Here is a 19,469-nt window from a genome sequence, read left to right on the forward strand (position 1 = left end):
CTTTCTGTGTAATTCTCCAATGAGCATTAATTACAACATCTAAATAAGTGTGGAAGGCAGCCTCCAAGATGAGGCCCCCAATGATTTCCACCTCCTGGTATTCACACCCTGCCTGCATAGTATGCTCCCACAGTGTATGATGAGGGCAAAAAAGGATGGACTATCTCTTCTAAGACCAGGTTATAAAAGACTGTGGCTTCCAGCTTAGGTGTCTCTCTCATCACTCATTCTGGAGGAAGACAGCTGCCATGTCTTGAAACACTCAGGCAGCCCTGTGGAGAGACCCACACAGCAAGGAATTGAGACTTCTAGCCAACAGCCATGTGAGTGAGCCTTCTTGGAACTGGTTCCTCCAGCCCCATTTAAGACTTCAATAATGCAGCCCTAGCTGAAACTTGATTACAACTTCATGAGAGACCCTGAGGCAGAAACATCCCCCTAAGCTGCCCCAAGACACCTGATCCTCAGAAACCATGAGACAATAGGTGTCTGTTTTAAGCTATTGTGCTTTGGGGTAATTTGTTGTACAGCAATGTAGAACTAACTAATGCAATGAGCACTGCTCATCCTTCAAAAACCAAATAGGTATTTAAAAAATTTTTTTTAGTAATTATAAATAGAAATAGTAACTGCAAAACTTGAAAACAAATTTGGTTTAAAAAGCTCAGCTAAAATTAAAAGGCAACAGTAATAACATCAGCTTGCCAGTCCTACTTGTAAAAACAATGAACCAACAATGCACTTTCAGAAGAATATGGACTCTTTCTGGAAGAATAGAGAGCAGGTTGAGCAGATAAATTGAGAATAGAACATCAACTTTTTTAAAACTAGGAAAGAAATCAGTTTGTAATTTAAAAATCACAATATCTTACTTAACTATTAACAAGACAGCCCACAAAGTCTGCCTTATCTATTACAAACTGGTTCTAAAGCTTTATCTTGTCACAGACTATATCAAATGCCTACTGATAAACACATAAGAAAGATAAGGGCAAATATAACAAATTTCAGCAGTAGACCCCACTTCCATTTCACAGCACAGATTTTCTTTTCCTGTAATGTTTCCACACCAAATCCAAAGCACTTCATTAGATCATGCAAGCACTCTTTCCAAGAACACATAAGGTTTCCTATTGTAAGAAACAGCTTTTTTAACATAATTTATTTCATTAGAAAGTGCACTTAGTACACACATATTTAATACATGCGTTGAGCATTTAAAAACGCTCAAAAAGCAACAATAAAAGAAAAACATGGCAATTTTTCATTTGTCTGGGGAAAAAATTGATTTCAGCAATAGAATGAGCTGTATGCATTCTCAACATAATAAATCCTCTCTACCTTAAATGGTTAATGAATAGGGTAATTTACTAGTGATGATCCCAGTTATCTCCATAGAAACTATATATATTGATATCGAAAACAACGAGGAACACTAAGACTGTACTAAAAATTAAACCATCATCATCAATGTGTCATCTGAGTCAAAGAGCAATAATTTAGTCATCAACATTGGCAAAATTAGTTGACTTAAACTCTGAAGTTCTTTAGCTTTTAAGTCAAATAAGCATTTGAATACCCCATTGTTTCCTATATCCTTTATCTTGAACAAAGACAACTTAAATTACCAACTTCTCTCTCATATAACTTATGTATTATTAAGTTTAATTGACGCTAACTGATCTCCATTGACTGAAGTTTATAGGTCCTTTCCAGAATATTTAAAACCATGTTAAATTTTAAAATACATTTTCCATTTTCACTGGAAAATGTAGCATTCCTACTGGCATGTGCTAAAATAATAAGGTATGAGGCAAAATTTATCCATTTGTATCACAGGACATGCTTTTCATGCACTGTCATAAAATCATATTAATGAGGCCCTCCAATCTTGTAACAATGTTAATGCAGAATTTCCAAGAAATTACTTAGAAAAGGCCAAATGTGTGTTCAAACAGTCTTACCCATGGAGAAAGATTCCTAAAACTAATGCTCTAGTGTGAATGTCTTTATAATTTTCCAAGAGTCACATTTTCAGAAGTGAATATTTTAAAACCACACACTGAGTGCACACATAGCTCACAAATATGCTAGTATCTGATTATGACTTCATGTAATATCATGATTACATTTAGTAACCGAATTGATTGTGATATTACGTTGTTCCTATAGAAGCACTGTGGGTAGACAATGTCTGGAATCATCCAATACCATAAATTGGTCCACAATTCCCTGAACGGAGGTAAAAAAAGCAGTTAAAAGGCACAACTAATAAAAAGTTTCTAAAGAAGTAGTGTAGAAAAGTCCTGCTTATGAGGTAGACAATTCTCTCCTCCATTCCTGAATACAGACCAAAGAAGCGCTTTTAAGTGCCTGTGGAAGATCAAATGCCTTGCTCCAAATAAATGTGCTCTTAACTTAGGGAACCTATGGAATGCTTATGTACCTACCAACCTTGAGGGAGGGGAGGAGTAAACTTAAAACAAACAAACAACAAAAAAGAAACAAAAAACACTTTCCAACACACCAGAATGTATAACATAAAACAGCAGCAATGTATTCTGTCTGTATCACGGTAGTTAGATGGCTAAAGTATCTTAAGACTGAATGATTTGCTCATTGGCCCCTTTCATCCTTCTGATTTTCTGACTTTTTAGCTTTTTCACTTGGACTCACATTCTGACATACCAGCATGCTGCACCGGTTTGAAAAATATCCTCCTTTAACAGGTTAGCTTAAAAATGGCTTGGCTTTCACCATTCCAAATTATTTTTGAGCAGAAGTCCGCTTTTTATTGCAGAGCCACAGATTTCCAGAAAAATACCTTCTTAACTACTGCATTCTTTCCTCCTCTGGGGGCACAACAAAAACGGGAGTCTAACTTGGGCAGCACCAAGCCTGTGATGGGCTTGCAAGTATGCATCTGCGGTTGCTGGTCTGATCCACGCTTTCAGTTTCCCAGGAAAATGTTTCCTTCGGCTGCTTAAATGAATCCAACCAGAGGTGTACGAAAACAAGCCGCTGAGAACACCTCTGCCTTAACGAACCAACATCCCTTCTTTCGGACCCTGACACATCTTCGTTTGATAACCATTTAGCGAAGTTTCCCCCTGCCTCTCGGCTTTGTAGCGCTTTGGAAGGAGGCACCGCAGGCCACCGGCATGGCTGCACGTTCACAAGTAAGCAGCAAGGACTACAGGGGGACAGCAGGGCTGGGGGACGGGGGGCACAGCAAATCTAAACAAAATCAAATCAACGGCGGTTGGTAACTGGGGCTGAAGCTCCAACTGTGAGGCTGGGGAGGAACCAGCCAAGCGTTGGCCCTGGCTGCCTGGCACGATCCGCGCCTGTCCTACTGCCCCGGGGACACTCAGGAGGCGCAAAGTTCCCCCGCCCCCCCGGACGTCCCAGGCGCGAGGCCAAGCGGGCGAGGGGGCCGGCGGCGAGGGGCCCAGGCCGAGGGGCGGCCGGGGCGCAGGCGAGGTAGGGGAGGGCTCTGGGCACCCGCCCCTCCGTCCCCGGCTCGCCCCCTCGCGGCCCCCTTACCTTGGGCGATGGCAATGGACTCGAAGCGGTGCAGCTCCTTGAGCAGGCAGCTCCTCTCGCTGGAGTGCAGGCTGTAGATGAAGTCGCGCGCGCCCTGCGCCGTGTTCAGCGCCTCCATGGGCTCCTTCTTGGGGTGGGTGCCCAGCTCCCGGGGGCCGCCCGGGGCCGCGAGCGCCAGCAGCCCCCGCCCGCAGCAGCACCAGGACGGCGGGCGGGGCGCGGCGGCCGGGCCCGGCCTCAGGCTGTGCGCGGTCCGGCTCCTCAGCAGCGGCAGCAGCCGGGACATGGCGGGCTGAGGAGCGGGGACGCCCCGCGGCAGTCCGGGAGGGCGATTTTTGGCGAACCCGCGGGAAGAAGGAGCTGGGCTCAGCCCGACCCCGCCCCGATGTCCTCCTGACAGGCAGCAGAGGCGCCGGGAACCATGCACTCGCCGGGCCCGCGCGGCTGGAGCCTCCTCTTCAGTCCTCCTTCCCTTCCCAAAGGCTCGCGGCGCCTCCGGTCCCTCCAGACGACAAAAACTTTCTCTGAGGCTGCCGGGCCGGGAGAGCGCTCCCGGAGAAGGCGGGCGGGCGGTGCGGGCGGGCGCCTCCCAACCAGAGGAGCGGCGCGGGCGGGCGGGTTCGGCAAGGGTTTGTGTCTGTCAGTCTGATCTTCCAGAGGGATGAGTCAGCCACGCGCCGCCCTTCCCCGGCACCGCCCTTCCCCGGCACCGCCCTCCTCTCTCGCCGGTTTTCCCACCCTCTTGCCAGCCCTAGTCCCCACGCCGTACGGCTTCCGCGCCCTCAAAGCAGCCACGCTCTCAGACCACAGCCGCCGCCGCTACCCCTAGCGGCAATATAAGGGGGTAACAGGGCGGGACGAAGAAAAGAGGCGGGGTGGGTGAGGCGGGGCCGCGCAGGCGCATTGTGCAGTCTCGCGGGCCGTGCTTTCTCCGGGCTGAAGAGCGTGCACGCGTGTCCCCACCCCCTCCTAAGCATGAAGGTGGAGAAAGAGAAGGACCTTGCACCTTGCGCCGGCCTCCGGTTGGCTGAGTAGTACGGCTGCCACCCGGCCCCCCCTAGCGCCGTGCCTGAATCTGAGGCTGGTTCTGAACGATGCTCCAGCGTGTAGGCCCTCTCGCCCGTCACGGGCCCGGCCACAGCGCCCTGCTCAGGCTTTGGAACATTGAAGCGCCCAGGCCGCGCCGTTCGCCAAGTCCGCGCACACCCAGACTTCGGCCAGACAACCGAGTCTCCGAGACACCCGCTCTGGGAGCCCCAGAGGGAGGGCTAGGCCAGTTCTCCCGCTTCCCAAGAAGAGTCTGAGACAGAGACCTTGACACTGAGAACACCCTTCCCCGTTCTGATGCAAGCAGCTTAGAGACATTGGAGCCTGAGGCAAGAATGTCACAGACCTTTTCCAGGTGGTTGTCCAGGTTTGTTTGTTTGTTTTTTTTTCTCTGTGCCAAGGTGGAAAGAATTCTGCGATCCTCCACCATTTCCACGTGTCCTAGGCATCTTTCAAGGCCCCAGTTCATAGGGTCTGCTATTCCAAGCTTTAATTTATCTCTTGCTAAGGGAGGAGATCTCTGCTTTATCTGAACCTGTCTGAAGGCACTTAGGCTTCCTGTCTTCTTAGAGAATAGATCCACTTAGAGAATAAATCTGCTCAAGTGTAATCAAGATCTAAATCCTATCCTTATCATACCCACTGCTGCACCCAGCCCGAGACCTTGTATACAGTAGATGTGCTATAAGAATGTAAGTGCAATATATAAATGCGCGTCAAGGGAGGAACGGTATCACTAAATCCTCCTACTGCTGTAACCCAGTGGTTCTCCAAGTGTGGTCCCTGGACAGCAGAGCTTGTGAGACATGAAAATTTGTGTGCTCCACCAGAGACTTCCTGTATCTGAAACTGGGGGTTGGTCCCTGTCTGCGGTTTTTTTTTGTTTGTTTTTTTTCCTTTTTCCTTTGCGGTATGCGGGCTTCTCGCTGTTGCGGCCTCTCCCGTTGTAGAGCACAGGCTCTGGACGTGCAGGCTCAGCGGCCATGGCTCACGGGCCTAGCCGCTCCGCGGCATGTGGGATCCTCTCGGACCGGGGCACGAATCCACGTCCCCTGCATCGGCAGGCGGACTCTCACCCACTGCGCCACCAGGGAAGCCCCCTGTCTGCGTTTTAACAAGCCCTCCAGTTAATACTGATGCACACAAAATTTGAGAACCACTGCTCTAACTTAAGCATGGAAAGGAGTTTTTTAAATTTTTAAATTTCAGGGCAGTGCCTCTAGTGTAATAATGACAAGAATTTTCTCTGTGGAAAATGGAAGCTCTTTGAGTGTAGAGATTTTCTTGTCTTTGAAACCCCCTACACCTCCCAGTGTGGGTTGGAATCTTCTACAGAGTTATTTAAATTCTTGGGATTTCTACCACCACTACCCACCCCCCATATCCCTTTTACCCCCAAGAGATTCTGACTCATTGGGCTTGGGCTGGGACCTGGGAAGAGGGGTTTGAAAAAGCCCTTGAGTAGGAATTCCCAGCAGTCTCCAAGACACCAGTTTTGTGTTTGGGTTCCAGAAACAGATTGCTGAAAATTTGATAACTGGGTCAACCACTTCCTAGCTATGTGTTAGTGTTAGATTGTTTCAGTAGTGGTCCCAATAATCATGCCTTATGGTATCCACTCCCTTGTGTAGACCTGTCGCACATGACTGTGGGCTCGGCCACGTGACTTGCTTTAGCCAATAAGTGGGACATCACAGCCATGCTCTAAGTGCTTGTTCCTTGGGGCTTGCTGTAATGTGTTTGCTTTATGAATATTCAGTCCTGCTATAGAAAATAAGAGAAACAAAAATGTAGACACAATTTGCTTATGAGACATGTTACACGCAGAGTAAATGGATATGTGTTGAACATAGACAAAAAGGATGGAACAAATGAAAGTGCTACTTCAGATAGAAGGAGATAGACCAAGTAAACTTTAAATATTAGTAAGGCATGAATCATACAACCTCTCAACTGACAACCGTGTCATTCCTAAATTGACCACCAACTAGTGATATCCATTATAGCCCCACTGTGGCCTCATGTAGTCTCTGCACAAGAAAAGCAGCTAAATCCCCAGCTGCTCAGGCAGCTAATGACCAGCTACAGTTATGACCAGACACGCTTCTGTATCACTCAGATGTATGTCAGATGTATGTCGATTCCAGACCTGTTCAGTCTGCCAAAACCCCTTGCTTACCCTCCACTCCGGTCCTTAAAACCATGCCATCTATGGTTTTAAGTGCTATGGTCCTTCCACCCTGCTTAAACCCTATCCTAAGCTTGTTTATCTACTCCTTTTCTTTCTCCTTGCTTCTCATTCTGTTTTAAATTGGTTGATAAACTGTTGCTGCTCTTTAAGTGAACATGTTAAATCAAACTTAGTGGCTTAAATAGCCAGTTTATTTTGCTCATGATTTTGTAGAAATAGAAATAGAAATTCAGGAAATAGAAATTCAGGAAGGGCTTGCTTGGGCAGTTCTGTGTTGGTGTCTCTGATCGGATGTCACTGTAGCTGCAGTCGTTTAAAGGTTCATCTAGGCTGGACATCCAAGATGGCACACTCATGTGGCTGACAGTTGAGGCTGGCTGTTGGTTGGCTGGAAGCTCAGCTGGGACCGTGAACCAGAGTGCCTTCATACACCCCCTCCAACATGTCAGACTTCTCACATGGCAGCTGGCTTCCCTGAGAGCGAGTGTTCAGGTTCATGGCCTTTAATGACTTATCCTAAGGTTCATGGCCTTTAATGACTTATCCTAAGAAGTAATGGAGCATCACTTCCACTGTATTCTGCTGGCTACCAGCAAGCCACTAAGACCACCCCATATAAAAGAGAAGGGGATATGGACCTCCACCTCTCAATGGAAACAGTGGCAAAGAATTTGGGGACGTGTTTTGTTTTGTTTTAAGATGTTGGGGGTAGGAGTTTATTAATTTATTTATTTTTGCTGTGTTGCGTCTTCATTTCTGTGCGAGGGCTTTCTTTAGTTGTGGCAAGCGGGGGCCACTCTTCATCGCAGTGCGCAGGCCTCTCACTATTGCGGCCTCTCTTGTTGCGGAGTACAGGCTCCAGACGCGCAGGCTCAGTAGTTGTGGCTCACGGGCCCAGTTGCTCTGCGGCATGTGGGATCCTCCCAGACCAGGGCTTGTACCCGTGTCCCCTGCATTAGCAGGCAGATTCTCAACCACTGTGCCACCAGGGAAGTCCTGGGGACATGTTTTAAAGCTGTCACATAAACAATGTGATTCAAGCATCTTAATTTGGTCTATAAGCCTATCTACATATATGCTTAATCCTTACTAGTCACTTGTGTTATTTCATTTTCTTCTTTTTTTTTAATCATTTCGCTTGGTATATCAATGTCTTTGTTACTGGTTTCTAACAACTCATTTATGAAAGGATGTTAACCATTTATCATGCAATGCAAATGAAATACCGTATTTTATTGCCATCAATTTATTATGGTGTTTTGTATTTTGGTTTCGTATTAAAATATAATCATGTCGTGCTTTTAGGAAAAAAAAAAAGCCTATCTGTTCCATGACTTATGGTACAATCTTGGAATTTGGCTGCCACATAAAAAGGTCCGGAGTATCCTGCTAGAAAGGCCACATGAAGGAGGAGGCGACAGCCAATAGCTGCAGCTAACTACCAGGCACATGCGTGAGGCCATCTTGGACCACCTAGTCCCAGTCAAGCCCCAGATGACAGCATTGCAAAGTGGTTGAGATCATTAGCTCTGGAGCCAGACTGCCTAGGTTTGAGTCCCCACTCTACCGTTTACTAGATGCATAACCTTGAGCTAATAACTCAACCTTTCCATGACTGCTCATCTCTTTGATGGGGATAAGGGCGTGTTGCTAAGTTTGCTCATCTGTTAAATGGACATAAGGGCATCTGCTTTAGAGGGTTATAGTGAAACTAAATACATGTAAAGTATTTCAAACAGCTCCTGGAACATGTAAGTGCTCAATAAATTATTACTATCCAAATTCCTGTGGACCTCTCAAACCTCTAGGATTAGGTCTTTGGACCCTAATTTGAGAAATAGCTACCTAGCTATCTGTCATTTAATACACTTTAATACTAAGTGGATCCTCTATCCACTCTCTTTCTCTGAACATTTGAATACCCTAAATATAAATGGAGGAGATGGGGAGGGGGGAGGGTTGGGGGAGTCCACGTATGGAGCTATGGAGAAGTATAGGATAAGGCAGGTCTAACTGTGCGTGGCAAGAGGAAGGCTGTGAGGAAATGGGAGAGTGCCGAGGAGGTAGTGCCAGCAGGTTGGAGAAGGTTACAGAAATGGAAGAGGGAGAGGAGAGCCCAGAAGGCAATCCTGGCCTGGGTTCAGCCTAACCTGCTCTTCACTTTTAAAGATGACAAACATCGTGCCTCAGTTAACAGTCACAGTCTCCTCCTCATGAAAAATTGGTGCTGAGTCAACAGTCTACAGTAGGTTACATTATGCAAATCCTCTCCAGAGTTCCTGGCATCCCTGTTGCTGGCAGGGCACAAGGCCATTTGCTGTCTGCATCTTACAATACGTTATACACCCCGTTATTGCTGGCCACTTTAAAATTCTTGAAATTGTTGCTTTACTTGGTGGGACCTTTAATCATTTTTTTCTGCCCACATTTTTGCAGTTCCCTTATTATACTTCTTATCCATCAAGTCTTAGTATTCTGACCCCCGGAAGTCCCCTGCCTCATTGGGGCTGTGGTGAATCAATTGCTGCTTCACGATGAAAACCACAAAATCTTACTAGGAAAATTAAAGAAGACTTAAATAAAGGGAGGAGAAGATCAATTCATGTTTGGAACAGTCAATAGCATTGATATAAGATGAGGGTTCTCCCCAAATTAATCTATAAATTCAGCGCAATCCCAATCAAAATCCCAACTTGGTTTGTGTCTCTGTATATGTGTGTGTGAAATGGTCAAACTGATACTAAAATTTATATTGCAATGCAAATGGAGGCAGTGTAGCATACCAGAAAGAGCATGGGTCCCCTGACTTTACATCCTAACTCTAATACCTACTAGCTGATTCAGTTTGGACAAGTTGTCTATGATGCGAAGTCTTGGTTTGGGGGTTTCTTGTTATTTCTTAAAATACCACCTCACAGAGTCCTGAGCATAAGATGAGTTAATATATGTGAAACACATGGCACAATACCTAACATGTAGTAGGTGGTCAAAAACTAATAGGTAGTATTAGAAGGCATTAAGATTTAAAAATTAGTGTTAGCAGTATCAGTGTATCTACAGGTATCGGAGGCTCATATAACTTCAGAGCTAAAAGAAAGAGAATCCAACTGGATCTCTATTTTCTCAATGTTTCTTCACTCTGCAACTCCCTGCAGTTTAGCTGTTGGGCTTCCAAAGGACAAGGCTGGAGATATAAATTTGAGAGCCATCAGCATCCAGGTATCATTGAAAGCTGTAGACCTGGCCAGGTTTCCAGTGGGTAAAGTAAAGATGGAGATGAGAATGTGGGGCTGCCCCTGGGACCCTTCACCACTGAGACACTGGAAGAGGCAGAGGAGCCAGCAAAGTAGGAGGAAAAGCAGAGTCCTCCTCTCTGTTTCTAACATTAGAAACACCCAGAATGATGTTCGTCTGATACTGGTCATCATTCTTCTTGGGATATGGGATGATTTTGTTAACTTTCTTCTTTGCCCTTGTCTCTGTTGCTTGAATTTTTTATGGTAAGTGTATGTATTGATAATTTAAACAAATAGAAAGCTTTACTCTAAAGAGGGGAACTACAGAACACTTTTGGTATGAAAAACACCTGGAAAATCCTAAATAAATTCTGAACAGACAGTCCCTCTTTTGGATCCTTTGCATTCCTCTACACCAGTCATTTATTACTGCCTCTCATCACCACCTCATTTTGGTGCTTCATCTTTAGCTATTTAATCTATATGTTGAAAAGTGTCCATCACAGGGCAAGAAGCAGTATCTCATGGAAGCAGGATGGAAAATATAAGAGAGGGGCTATCAACTGGAGCTCAGAACTCATGTGTTAATTTCATACTCCAAGAGGTTCATATTTATCTGTCCATAAGTATACCTATAGGCAACACGACTATCTCTGTCCACACAACATGAGAAGTGCATATGCACACATAATACCTGTTCATATCAACACACACACACACACACACACACACACACATACACACACACGCACACACCCCTGCCTGACTCAAGGCAATATTTTGTAACTTTTCCCCCTTCCAGATTGCCTGTTGTGTTTGAGTCTGAGTAGGGATGTTGACCAAGGTAAATGTAAACAACAGGGCTATGAAATACCTTCTCTTCAGACTTTAAACTTGAATTCTTAATGAGGTTTCCAAGTATTTAGATGCCCCAAGAACTATTTTTGAAAAATTACTCCAACTTTGAGCCCAGCAGCAAGATCAGCGGAAGGATTCTTGAATGTTCCTGTTTTTGAAGGAAAATAAGGCATCAACTCAGACTTTTCTGAACACCCTTTCAAATAGACTTATTAAGTCATCTTCTAACACATACCTAAATTCAAATAATATTGACCCCTCCCCCCTCTGTACCAGCCACCAAGCTAGGACTGGAAGTATAAAAATAAAAAGATATTTTGTTTAAGGCCAAATTTTCTATTTTAGACCAAATATTTTCACTGCTGTCAGTTACTACTGTTCAACAGAATCGACTCTCAGGGTGTGAGAGGATTGTTCTTCCTTGTCCCCTTGAAGTGGGGAGTGGCCATGTGACTTGCTTTGGCCAATGAATGGAAACCTGACTGACACATTTTCACCTCTAGATGCAGGCACTTAATTGCCTGTGCTCAGCTGTGCAGCTCTGTCCTCCCCTAGCATGGTGAGATTCACAACATGTATTGAAATGGAAGTTCCATGAAATTGAAGAGGCGGGAAGTAGTGAGCCAATATAGGAGGACAGCTGCCCTGGAGAGTTGCCCCAATCCACAGCAGATTTTGTGTGACAGATAAACTTTTTTTGTGTTGAGTCACTGTGATTTAGGCAAAAGCTCCCATATCATGACTAGTACAGCTCCTACTTTGTTTCTTACATTGAATGCCTCCCTTCACTCCTTCTATTTTCTTTACCTAAAAGGAAGCCTGTTTTGGCTCCAGGGTGTTTGTTTTTCCTTGGGATTAAGATATAGGGAAACAGGGTCCTTGTTTCCTTTGTCTTGTTTCTGAGCTTTATGTGGGTCTGGGACCACAGATATAGATTTGGGAGTCAGCAGCATTAAGGAAGTGGTTAAATCCATGCACTGGATAGAAAATGTGTAAATGAAAATGTAAGAGGACAGAGACCTGGGAAACAACAAGAGTTAAGGGATAAGCAGTGGAAGAAGAAAAAACCAAGAGAGGAAGGTAAGATGATGTGGCAAAAGGAAAACAAAACAAAAAACAGGTGGCCACAGAAGCCAAAGGATGATACAGTTTCTAGAATGAGTGGTCTACAGTTTCAAATACAGCAGCAAAATCAAGCAAATTAAGGACAAGATAGTACTCATCAGAAACGATGCGTTGACTGTAAGTGGGTGAAGAAAGCACAGAGTTAATGGGAGAATAGATGACATCAACGCAGTAATACAAGCGGGAAGCAGGTAGAGGAGTTGTAACTAACCTGACTGATCAGAGGGAGGTGGAAACTCAACTGGAATGGAACAACCTAGAAGCTTCATTTTAGTAACAGCCTCAAAAAAGTATAGGAATTGGAGGCATCAGGTACCTCTGAAGGTAGAGATAGAGCTGAGCTGAAAACAGAAGATCCAGGTGAAAATTTTTAATGGAGCAGTTATAAACCCAGATCCCATGCAGCTGGGAGATGGCCACTCCCTCACCCCAGGAGAATTCTAGAAGTTTACTAGTGGAGAGACACTAGGCTTGGGGGCTCCAGGAGCACCTGAGGGCAAGGGAAGCACAACACAAACAAGGAGATTAAGTGAATGCCACAGACTGACTCAAGGATCCCTTATCACTCTCCTGCTCTGCCTCGACAACTGTTCTGTTAACCATAGTATTGGAGGATTCCTCTCTGAGAACCCAATAAAAGAGCGCAGCCAGGCCACCCCGTAATTAACCAGGCCACCAATTAACCAGTTCTGCCAGTCACAGTTTCTAGCTTTTTGTTGTCTCATTCTTAAAGACAAATTATGAGCTAAGAGCCTAAATTCACTAGTCAGCTGAAGAAAGCCTTCAAGATGGAAAGACAGAACCAAAATAGTCTTAAAAAAACAAACAAAAAGGAACTCAGGACACAGGGAGCAAAATAAAACTTTTGAAAATGTATAACATTAACATCTTTGCAAAATAAGAAGCGATACTGCATCTATGGAAAGATAGGAGTCTATAAAAGTAGGAACATTCAGAAAACAAAAGGGACTTCCCTGGAAGTCCAGTGGTTAAGACTCTAAGCTTCCAAGGCAGGGGGCACAGGTTTGAGCCCTGGTCAGGGAACTAAGATCCCACATGCCACGCGGTGCAGCCAAAAAATTTTTTTAATTGAAAACAATTAAAAACAAAACAAAAAATCTTACTTGAAAATTTAAAGTATGACAAAGTGAGAAATGTAGCAAAAAGATTGGAAGATAACACCAAGAAAAAACTTTATCATATCTATATGGTAGATAATATAACAAAATAGAAGACAAGTGACAAAATTATAGAATCAGGTCAGGAGGTGCAAGAGAGTTAAAGAAGATAAAGTAGTTTTGAAAATGTAAGGGAGAATATTGTCAAATATCTGAAGGAGGGACTTCCCTGGTGGCACAGTGGTTAAGAATCTGCTCTGCCTGCCAATGCAGGGGACACGGGTTCAAGCCGTGGTCCGGGAAGATCCACATGCTGCAGAGCAACTAAGCCCATGTGCCACAACTACTGAGCCTGTGCTCTAGAACCCGCGAGCCACAACTACTGAGCCCGTGTGCCACAGCTACTGAAGCCTGTGTGCCTAGAGCCCACGAGCCACAACTACTGAGCCCATGAACCACAGCTACTGAAGCCCACGCACCTAGAGCCCGTGCTCCGCAACAAGAGAAGCCACCCCAATGAGAAGCCAAAGCATCACAACAAAGAGTAGCCCCCACTCGCTGCAACTAGAGAAAGCCCGCACGCAGCAATGAAGACCCAACACAGCCAAAAATTAATTAATTAATTTTAAAAAAAACATCTGAAGGAAATTTCCCCAAAGTGAAGGTCATTTGTTCCCAGATCAAGAGTTCATTGAGGGCTCAGAATACTAGATAAAAAGAGGACCAACTCCAGAGCCTGTCATCATGACATTTCAGATCACTAGGAACCAAGAACAGATTCTGAAAGTTCCCAGCATCAAAGTCAATGGTTGTCAAGGGAAGTTCAATAAAAATAATCCCATAAGAATGGCTTCAGACTCTCAACAACAATGCTGGAGACTAGAAGTCAACAGAGAAATAACTTCAAAATTCTGAGGGAAGTTATTTCCAATCTAGAATTCTAGAATTCTATATCCAGCAGTCTAGTGTGAGGGTAGATTATAACCTTTTCAAACATGAACGTCGTAAAATATTTCTGTCCCATATATCATATCAGGAAGAAACTGGAAGATGCACTCCATCAAACTGAAGGGATAAACCAAGAGATCCAGGAAGTGGGAAGTCACAGGACAGCAGGTCTAGAGAGCAGCTAGTCTGTGGGGGAGCAAAGCAATGGAAGGTTCTGAGAGGTGGGCTTCTAACAAAGAGGTGGACTTAATGAATTTTTCTGATGTATTTGAAATATTAAAGGAGAGTTAACGCTTACGGGAGGGAGTTTGGGAATGGACTAGTGATTGAAAACTAAGCAAACAACTGAGGCAATTATTAACTCTAGTAATAAATTATATTAGGAAGAAATTATAATAAATTTAAAAGTCTCAGGTAAATAGTATTTACAGAATTCTAATAATACAGAACACTTATCTAACCAAAAATGATGATATATCTAAACTATGCAGATGGGCGCCAGGGGAAGGGTCTTAGTCAATTCAGGGGCCATAACAAAATACATAGATTGCATGGCTTAAATAATAGGAATTTATTTCCCACAGTTCTGGAAGCTGCAAGTCCAAGATGAAGGTGTCAGCAAGGTCGATTTCATTCTGAGGCCTCTTCTCTTGACTTGTATGCAGCGACCATCTAGCTCTGTGCTCACATAACTTCTTCTTTAAAAAATATATATATATTTATTTATTTATTGGCTGTGTTGGTTCTTCCTTGCTGCGTGTGGGCTTTTCTCTAGTTGCAGAGAGCAGGGGCTACTCTTTGTTGCGGTGCGTGGGCTTCTCACCGCGTTGGTTTCTCTTGTTGCAGAGCACAGATTCTAGGCGCACAGGCTTCAGTAGTTGCGGCATGTGGGCTCTGTAGTTGTGGCTCATGGGCTTTTGTTGCTCCGTGGCATGTGGGATCTTCCCAGACCAGGGCTCGAACCCGTGTCCCCTGCATTGGCAGGCGGATTCTTAACCACTGCGCCACCAAGGAAACCCCACATACCCACTTCTTTTTGCAGGTGTGGGAGAGACAAAGCCCTCTGGTGTCTCTTCTTATAACGGTGTTTATCCCATCATGAGGGCCCCACCCTCATGATCTCATCTAATCCTACTTACCTCCCCCAAACCTCATCTCCAGAGACTATCACATTGGAGTTGAGCCTAAGCATATGAATTTGTGGGAGACACAAACATAATAAGAAGTGTGTTTGCTTGTTTATCTGTGTAGGTGCTGTAGGGCAAGGAAGTGGGAGTAGAAAAGCTAAATCCTTATCTTGCATAGTAAGCATGTCAGCGTCACCATAGGACATGGGTGGTAGTCCTCTCTAAATAGGGTCATCTGTGGAGGGTTTATTTGCAAAGGTATGGGTGTAGGGGAGCCCCAAGAGATAGTGCAGTCACCCAGGGCTTAGAAGAAATTGCACTGTCACCAACCCTAGGCTCACAGGGATGAGTGGAGTGCATGGGGACCACAGTCTAGAATGAGAGTCACATAGAAAAGGCCTCCCTGAGAGAAGCAGTGACCTCCTGTTGAGGACACAGCCGGCTAGATTAGATGGTCAAGGAGGGAAACAGGGGAATAAATGTTCTGCTCTCACAGTCTTTCCTCTGTCTCTCTGATCTCTCCAGGTTCTCCCAGCTGGGGAAAAACAAACTCGTCTGGAAGTCAAAGGGCCCATTCATCAACCCATTGATGTGGTCCATACAGGTGAGTTTCTCTGAACGGAGAGCAAGGAGAAGGGTACAGAGTAGATCCAAAGGACAAATGAAAGATAGCCAACAGAGTAAGAAAGCCAAAAAAATGAAGAAATAATAGGCATAATCTTAATATGTACCCAGAAGAGAGTTCTAAAAGAATTGAAAATAGTTGCCTTTTTTTTTTTTTTTTTCCCACACCTTGGGCAGACCAAAGATCGAACCCACACCCCCTGCATTGGAAGCATGGAGTCTTTTTTTTTCTTTTTTCATTTTTGGCTGCGTTGAGTCTTCATTGCTGCGCATGGGCTCTCTCTAGTTGCGGTGAGCAGGGGCTACTCTTCATTGCGGTGCGCAGGCTTCTCACTGCGGTGGCTTCTCTTGTTGCGGAGCATGGGCTCTAGGCATGCAGGCTTCAGTAGTTGTGGCTCACGGGCCCTAGAGCGCAGGCTCAGTAGTTGTGGTGCACGGGCTTAGTTGCTCCGCGGCATGTGGGATCTTCCCAGACCAGGGATCGAATCCATGTCCCCTGCATTGGCAGGCAGATTCTTAACCACTGTACCACCAGGGAAGTCCCAGAAGCATGGGGTCTTAACCACTGGACGGCCAGGGAAGTCCAGTGGTTGCCTTTGTGAAATAAAAATTGAAAATAGGGAGATGCAGGGTTGGGAACTGCTTTTTTTTTAAAATATATATCAATAGAATATAAACTGTGTAGAACTCTTTGACTTTTATAACTAAATACAACTTTGACAAAAATAATTTTTAAGTGCTTTTTGGATTTGCAATGAGAAAATCATTGATAAACTTTTGCCATGCAATTTCAGTTAAGTGCTGGGACCTGAAGTCAGATTATAGTGGGTTAAGAAGAGAAGCTGAGGTGAGTGGAGATGAATTCTAAAAGGCAGTCAAATGTTGTTAATCGGATGTTTAATGTCTTTAACAGCTAGTCTGTTAGCTTAGCTAGGTCAAAGGTATGCTGCCTGTGATTTGTGTTTTAATGACCCTGCACATTGCTACTTTGGGCCCACATGTGTAATCCACCTGTCTAGGATATTCATGTACAGTTTTAGAATTCAGAACATTTTTTTGTGCTTTTAATTATTAAAATGGTTTCTGGCTATTATTTCTTAACCTGTCCCCAAAATATCATCTTGCCTTTGACACCCATTCCTCCTACTGTATTTCCTTTGTATACCTTCCCAACTCAAACTCAAAATTTGAACCGTCTGTGACCTTCTCTTTCACTTCTAACATGTCCTTGCCAAATGCTATACATTCTACCTATTAACTGTTTTTAGCTCCTCATTTCCACCCTGGCCGACCCTGACAGAGTTTAAGCCATCAGGATTTGTTTATGTCACTATGGGACTAACTCCCTCTCTAAGCCTCTAATCTCCACCTCCAATACATCCGCTTATTAACTAATAGACTTCCTGGTCTTATTAGAAATTGCTTTTCCAGCCACATCTCTCATTGCTTCCCCTTTCTTGAGCCAAACACTCCTTTGGTGCTTGCCAAGAATTCCACTCTCCATGCCTATGTTCATGTTGTCACCTCTGCTTGCAGCACCTTCATGCTCATTTTCTCTAAGTGTCCAGTCTTTCCCAGTCTTCAAGGCCCAGCTCTAATGACTTCCCATGCCTGAGGTGCTCTTGGAGATGCTTTCCAGGAAGGCATGAGCTCCTTTTCTGAAGCCCCTCATCACTTTCTCTGAAAGAAGTCCTTGTGTTCTAGTACATGGGGTGCCTCACTTACAAGCAACTTGAAGGAAACTTCCCTGTCTAATTCATCTTTGTTTGCCCTGAACAGCAAGCATAGTATCCTGTACCTATACACACTCAATACATTTGTTGAATTTTTAAAAAAAATATTCATTTATTTTGGCTGTGCTGGTTCTCAGTTGTGACACGTGGGATCCTTAGTTGTGGCATGGCATGTGGGCTCTTTAGTTGCGGCATGTGTGTGGGATCTAGTTCCCTGACCAGGGATCGAACCCAGGCCCCCTGCATTGGGAGCGTGGAGCCGCTGGACTGCCAGGTAGGTCCCCATTTGTTAACTTTTAAATGAAGTAGCCAATCAATATTTTTCCTGCTTTATTGAGGTATAACTGGTATACAAAAAATTTGCACATAATTAATGTATATCATTTGGTAAGTTTAGACAAATGTATACACTCATGGTACCATCACCAAAATCAAGGTAATAAACATATCCATCGCCTCCAAAAGTTTCCTTGTGTCCCTTTGTTTTGGTTTTGGTTTTGGTTTTGGTTCTTGGTAAGAGCACCTAACATGAGATCTACCTTCTTAACAGATTTTAAGCACATGATACCTCATTGTTAACCACAGGCACTATGTTGTACAGAAGATCTCTGGAACTTACTCATCTTGTGTAACTGTAACCTTATACCCATTGAACAACTCCCCTATTCCTCTCCCCCCATTCCCTGTTAACCACCATTCAACCAATCAGTATTTGATTTTACGATACACTGTCATCTGAAAGGCAAAAAAGAGCAGTGATCTTAGGAAGTATTATCATAATTAGACCAGCTGACTTCAAACCTCAGGTGCCAGAAAGATAGGAAAATATACTGTCATTAAGGAAAAGATAGAGGGTGGGGGAACTGAAAGGTCCTATTAAAATTGAAAATCCATAACCCGTTATTGTAGCCACCATGTAAATAAAGGTTAAGAACAGAGGTATTGGAGTCAGATAAACCTTGGCCAAAATCTTGACTCTGCCCCTTAAGGACTGCATATCCTTGGACCAATTAGCCCCTTTGAGCCTTCTTTCCTCAATTTCCTTCTTGGCAAAATTCAGACAATAATGTTACCTACCCTCCAAAGCCGTTCATATACTTAAGTGAGATACAGGCAGACCTCATTTTGTTGTACTTTGCTTTACTGAGCTTTGAAGATACTGCATTTTTTACGAATGAAGGTTTGTGGCAAATCTGCGTCAGGCAAGTCTATCGGCACCATTTTTCCAACAGCATTTGCTCACGTCATGTCTCTGTGTCATATTTTGGTAATTCTTGCAATATTTCAAACTTTTTCATTATTATTATATTTTTATGGTGTTCTGTGCTCACTGATCTTTGATGTTTCTACTACTCACTGAAGGCTCAGATGATGGTTAGCACTTTTTAGCAATAAACTATTTTTTAATTAAGGTATGTACATTGTTTTCATAGACATAATGCTACCGCACAGTTAATAACTACAGTATAGTGTAAACATTACCTTTATACGTACTGGGAAAACAAAACATTTGTGTGACTTGGTTTATTGCAATATTTGCTTTATTTATTTATTTGGCCACACCACGTGGCTTGTGGGATCTTAGTTCCCTGACCAAGGATTGAACCCAGGCCCTTGGCAGTGAAACAATGGAGTCCTAACCACTGGACCACCAGGGAATTCCCAATATTTGCTTTATTTTGATGGTCTGGAACCGAACCCATAATATCTCTGAGGTATGCTGGTAATGTACACAAAGAGTTTTGCTGAATGCCTGGAATACATCATATACACTCAGTAAGTGATAGCTTCGTTTTTATCATCAGTAGTGAGAACTGTGTTAAGGAGTTGCCAAGAGCACTCACTAGCTTTCGAATCAGACAGAGCTGGGAGTGCTTATTAAAAATGATGAGAGAGGGCTTCCCCGGCGGCGCAGT

At 44.2% G+C, this 19,469-nt stretch overlaps 1 protein-coding gene and 1 long non-coding RNA gene across 3 annotated transcripts in view; one reads left to right on the forward strand and one right to left on the reverse strand.

Annotated features, from left to right (window-relative positions):
• Nucleotides 1–4,300, reverse strand: part of TMEM65 (transmembrane protein 65) — a 47,233-nt gene extending 42,933 nt beyond the window's left edge. Inside the window, exon 1 of the mRNA XM_059995162.1 lies at nucleotides 3,547–4,300. Within this exon, the coding sequence (XP_059851145.1) occupies nucleotides 3,547–3,832 (286 nt within the window). The 5' untranslated portion in view covers nucleotides 3,833–4,300. The remainder of the gene's footprint in view (nucleotides 1–3,546) is intronic.
• Nucleotides 4,301–4,536: 236 nt separating this feature from the next.
• Nucleotides 4,537–19,469, forward strand: part of LOC138414323 (uncharacterized) — a 45,256-nt gene continuing 30,323 nt past the window's right edge. For both annotated transcript variants that reach the window (XR_011246786.1, XR_011246787.1), the window contains exons 1-2: nucleotides 4,537–4,960; nucleotides 15,722–15,800. This is a non-coding gene — a long non-coding RNA (uncharacterized lncRNA). The remainder of the gene's footprint in view (nucleotides 4,961–15,721; nucleotides 15,801–19,469) is intronic.

The sequence above is a fragment of the Delphinus delphis genome, chromosome 17, assembly GCF_949987515.2.
Source record: "Delphinus delphis chromosome 17, mDelDel1.2, whole genome shotgun sequence".
Classification (NCBI taxonomy): domain Eukaryota; kingdom Metazoa; phylum Chordata; class Mammalia; order Artiodactyla; family Delphinidae; genus Delphinus; species Delphinus delphis.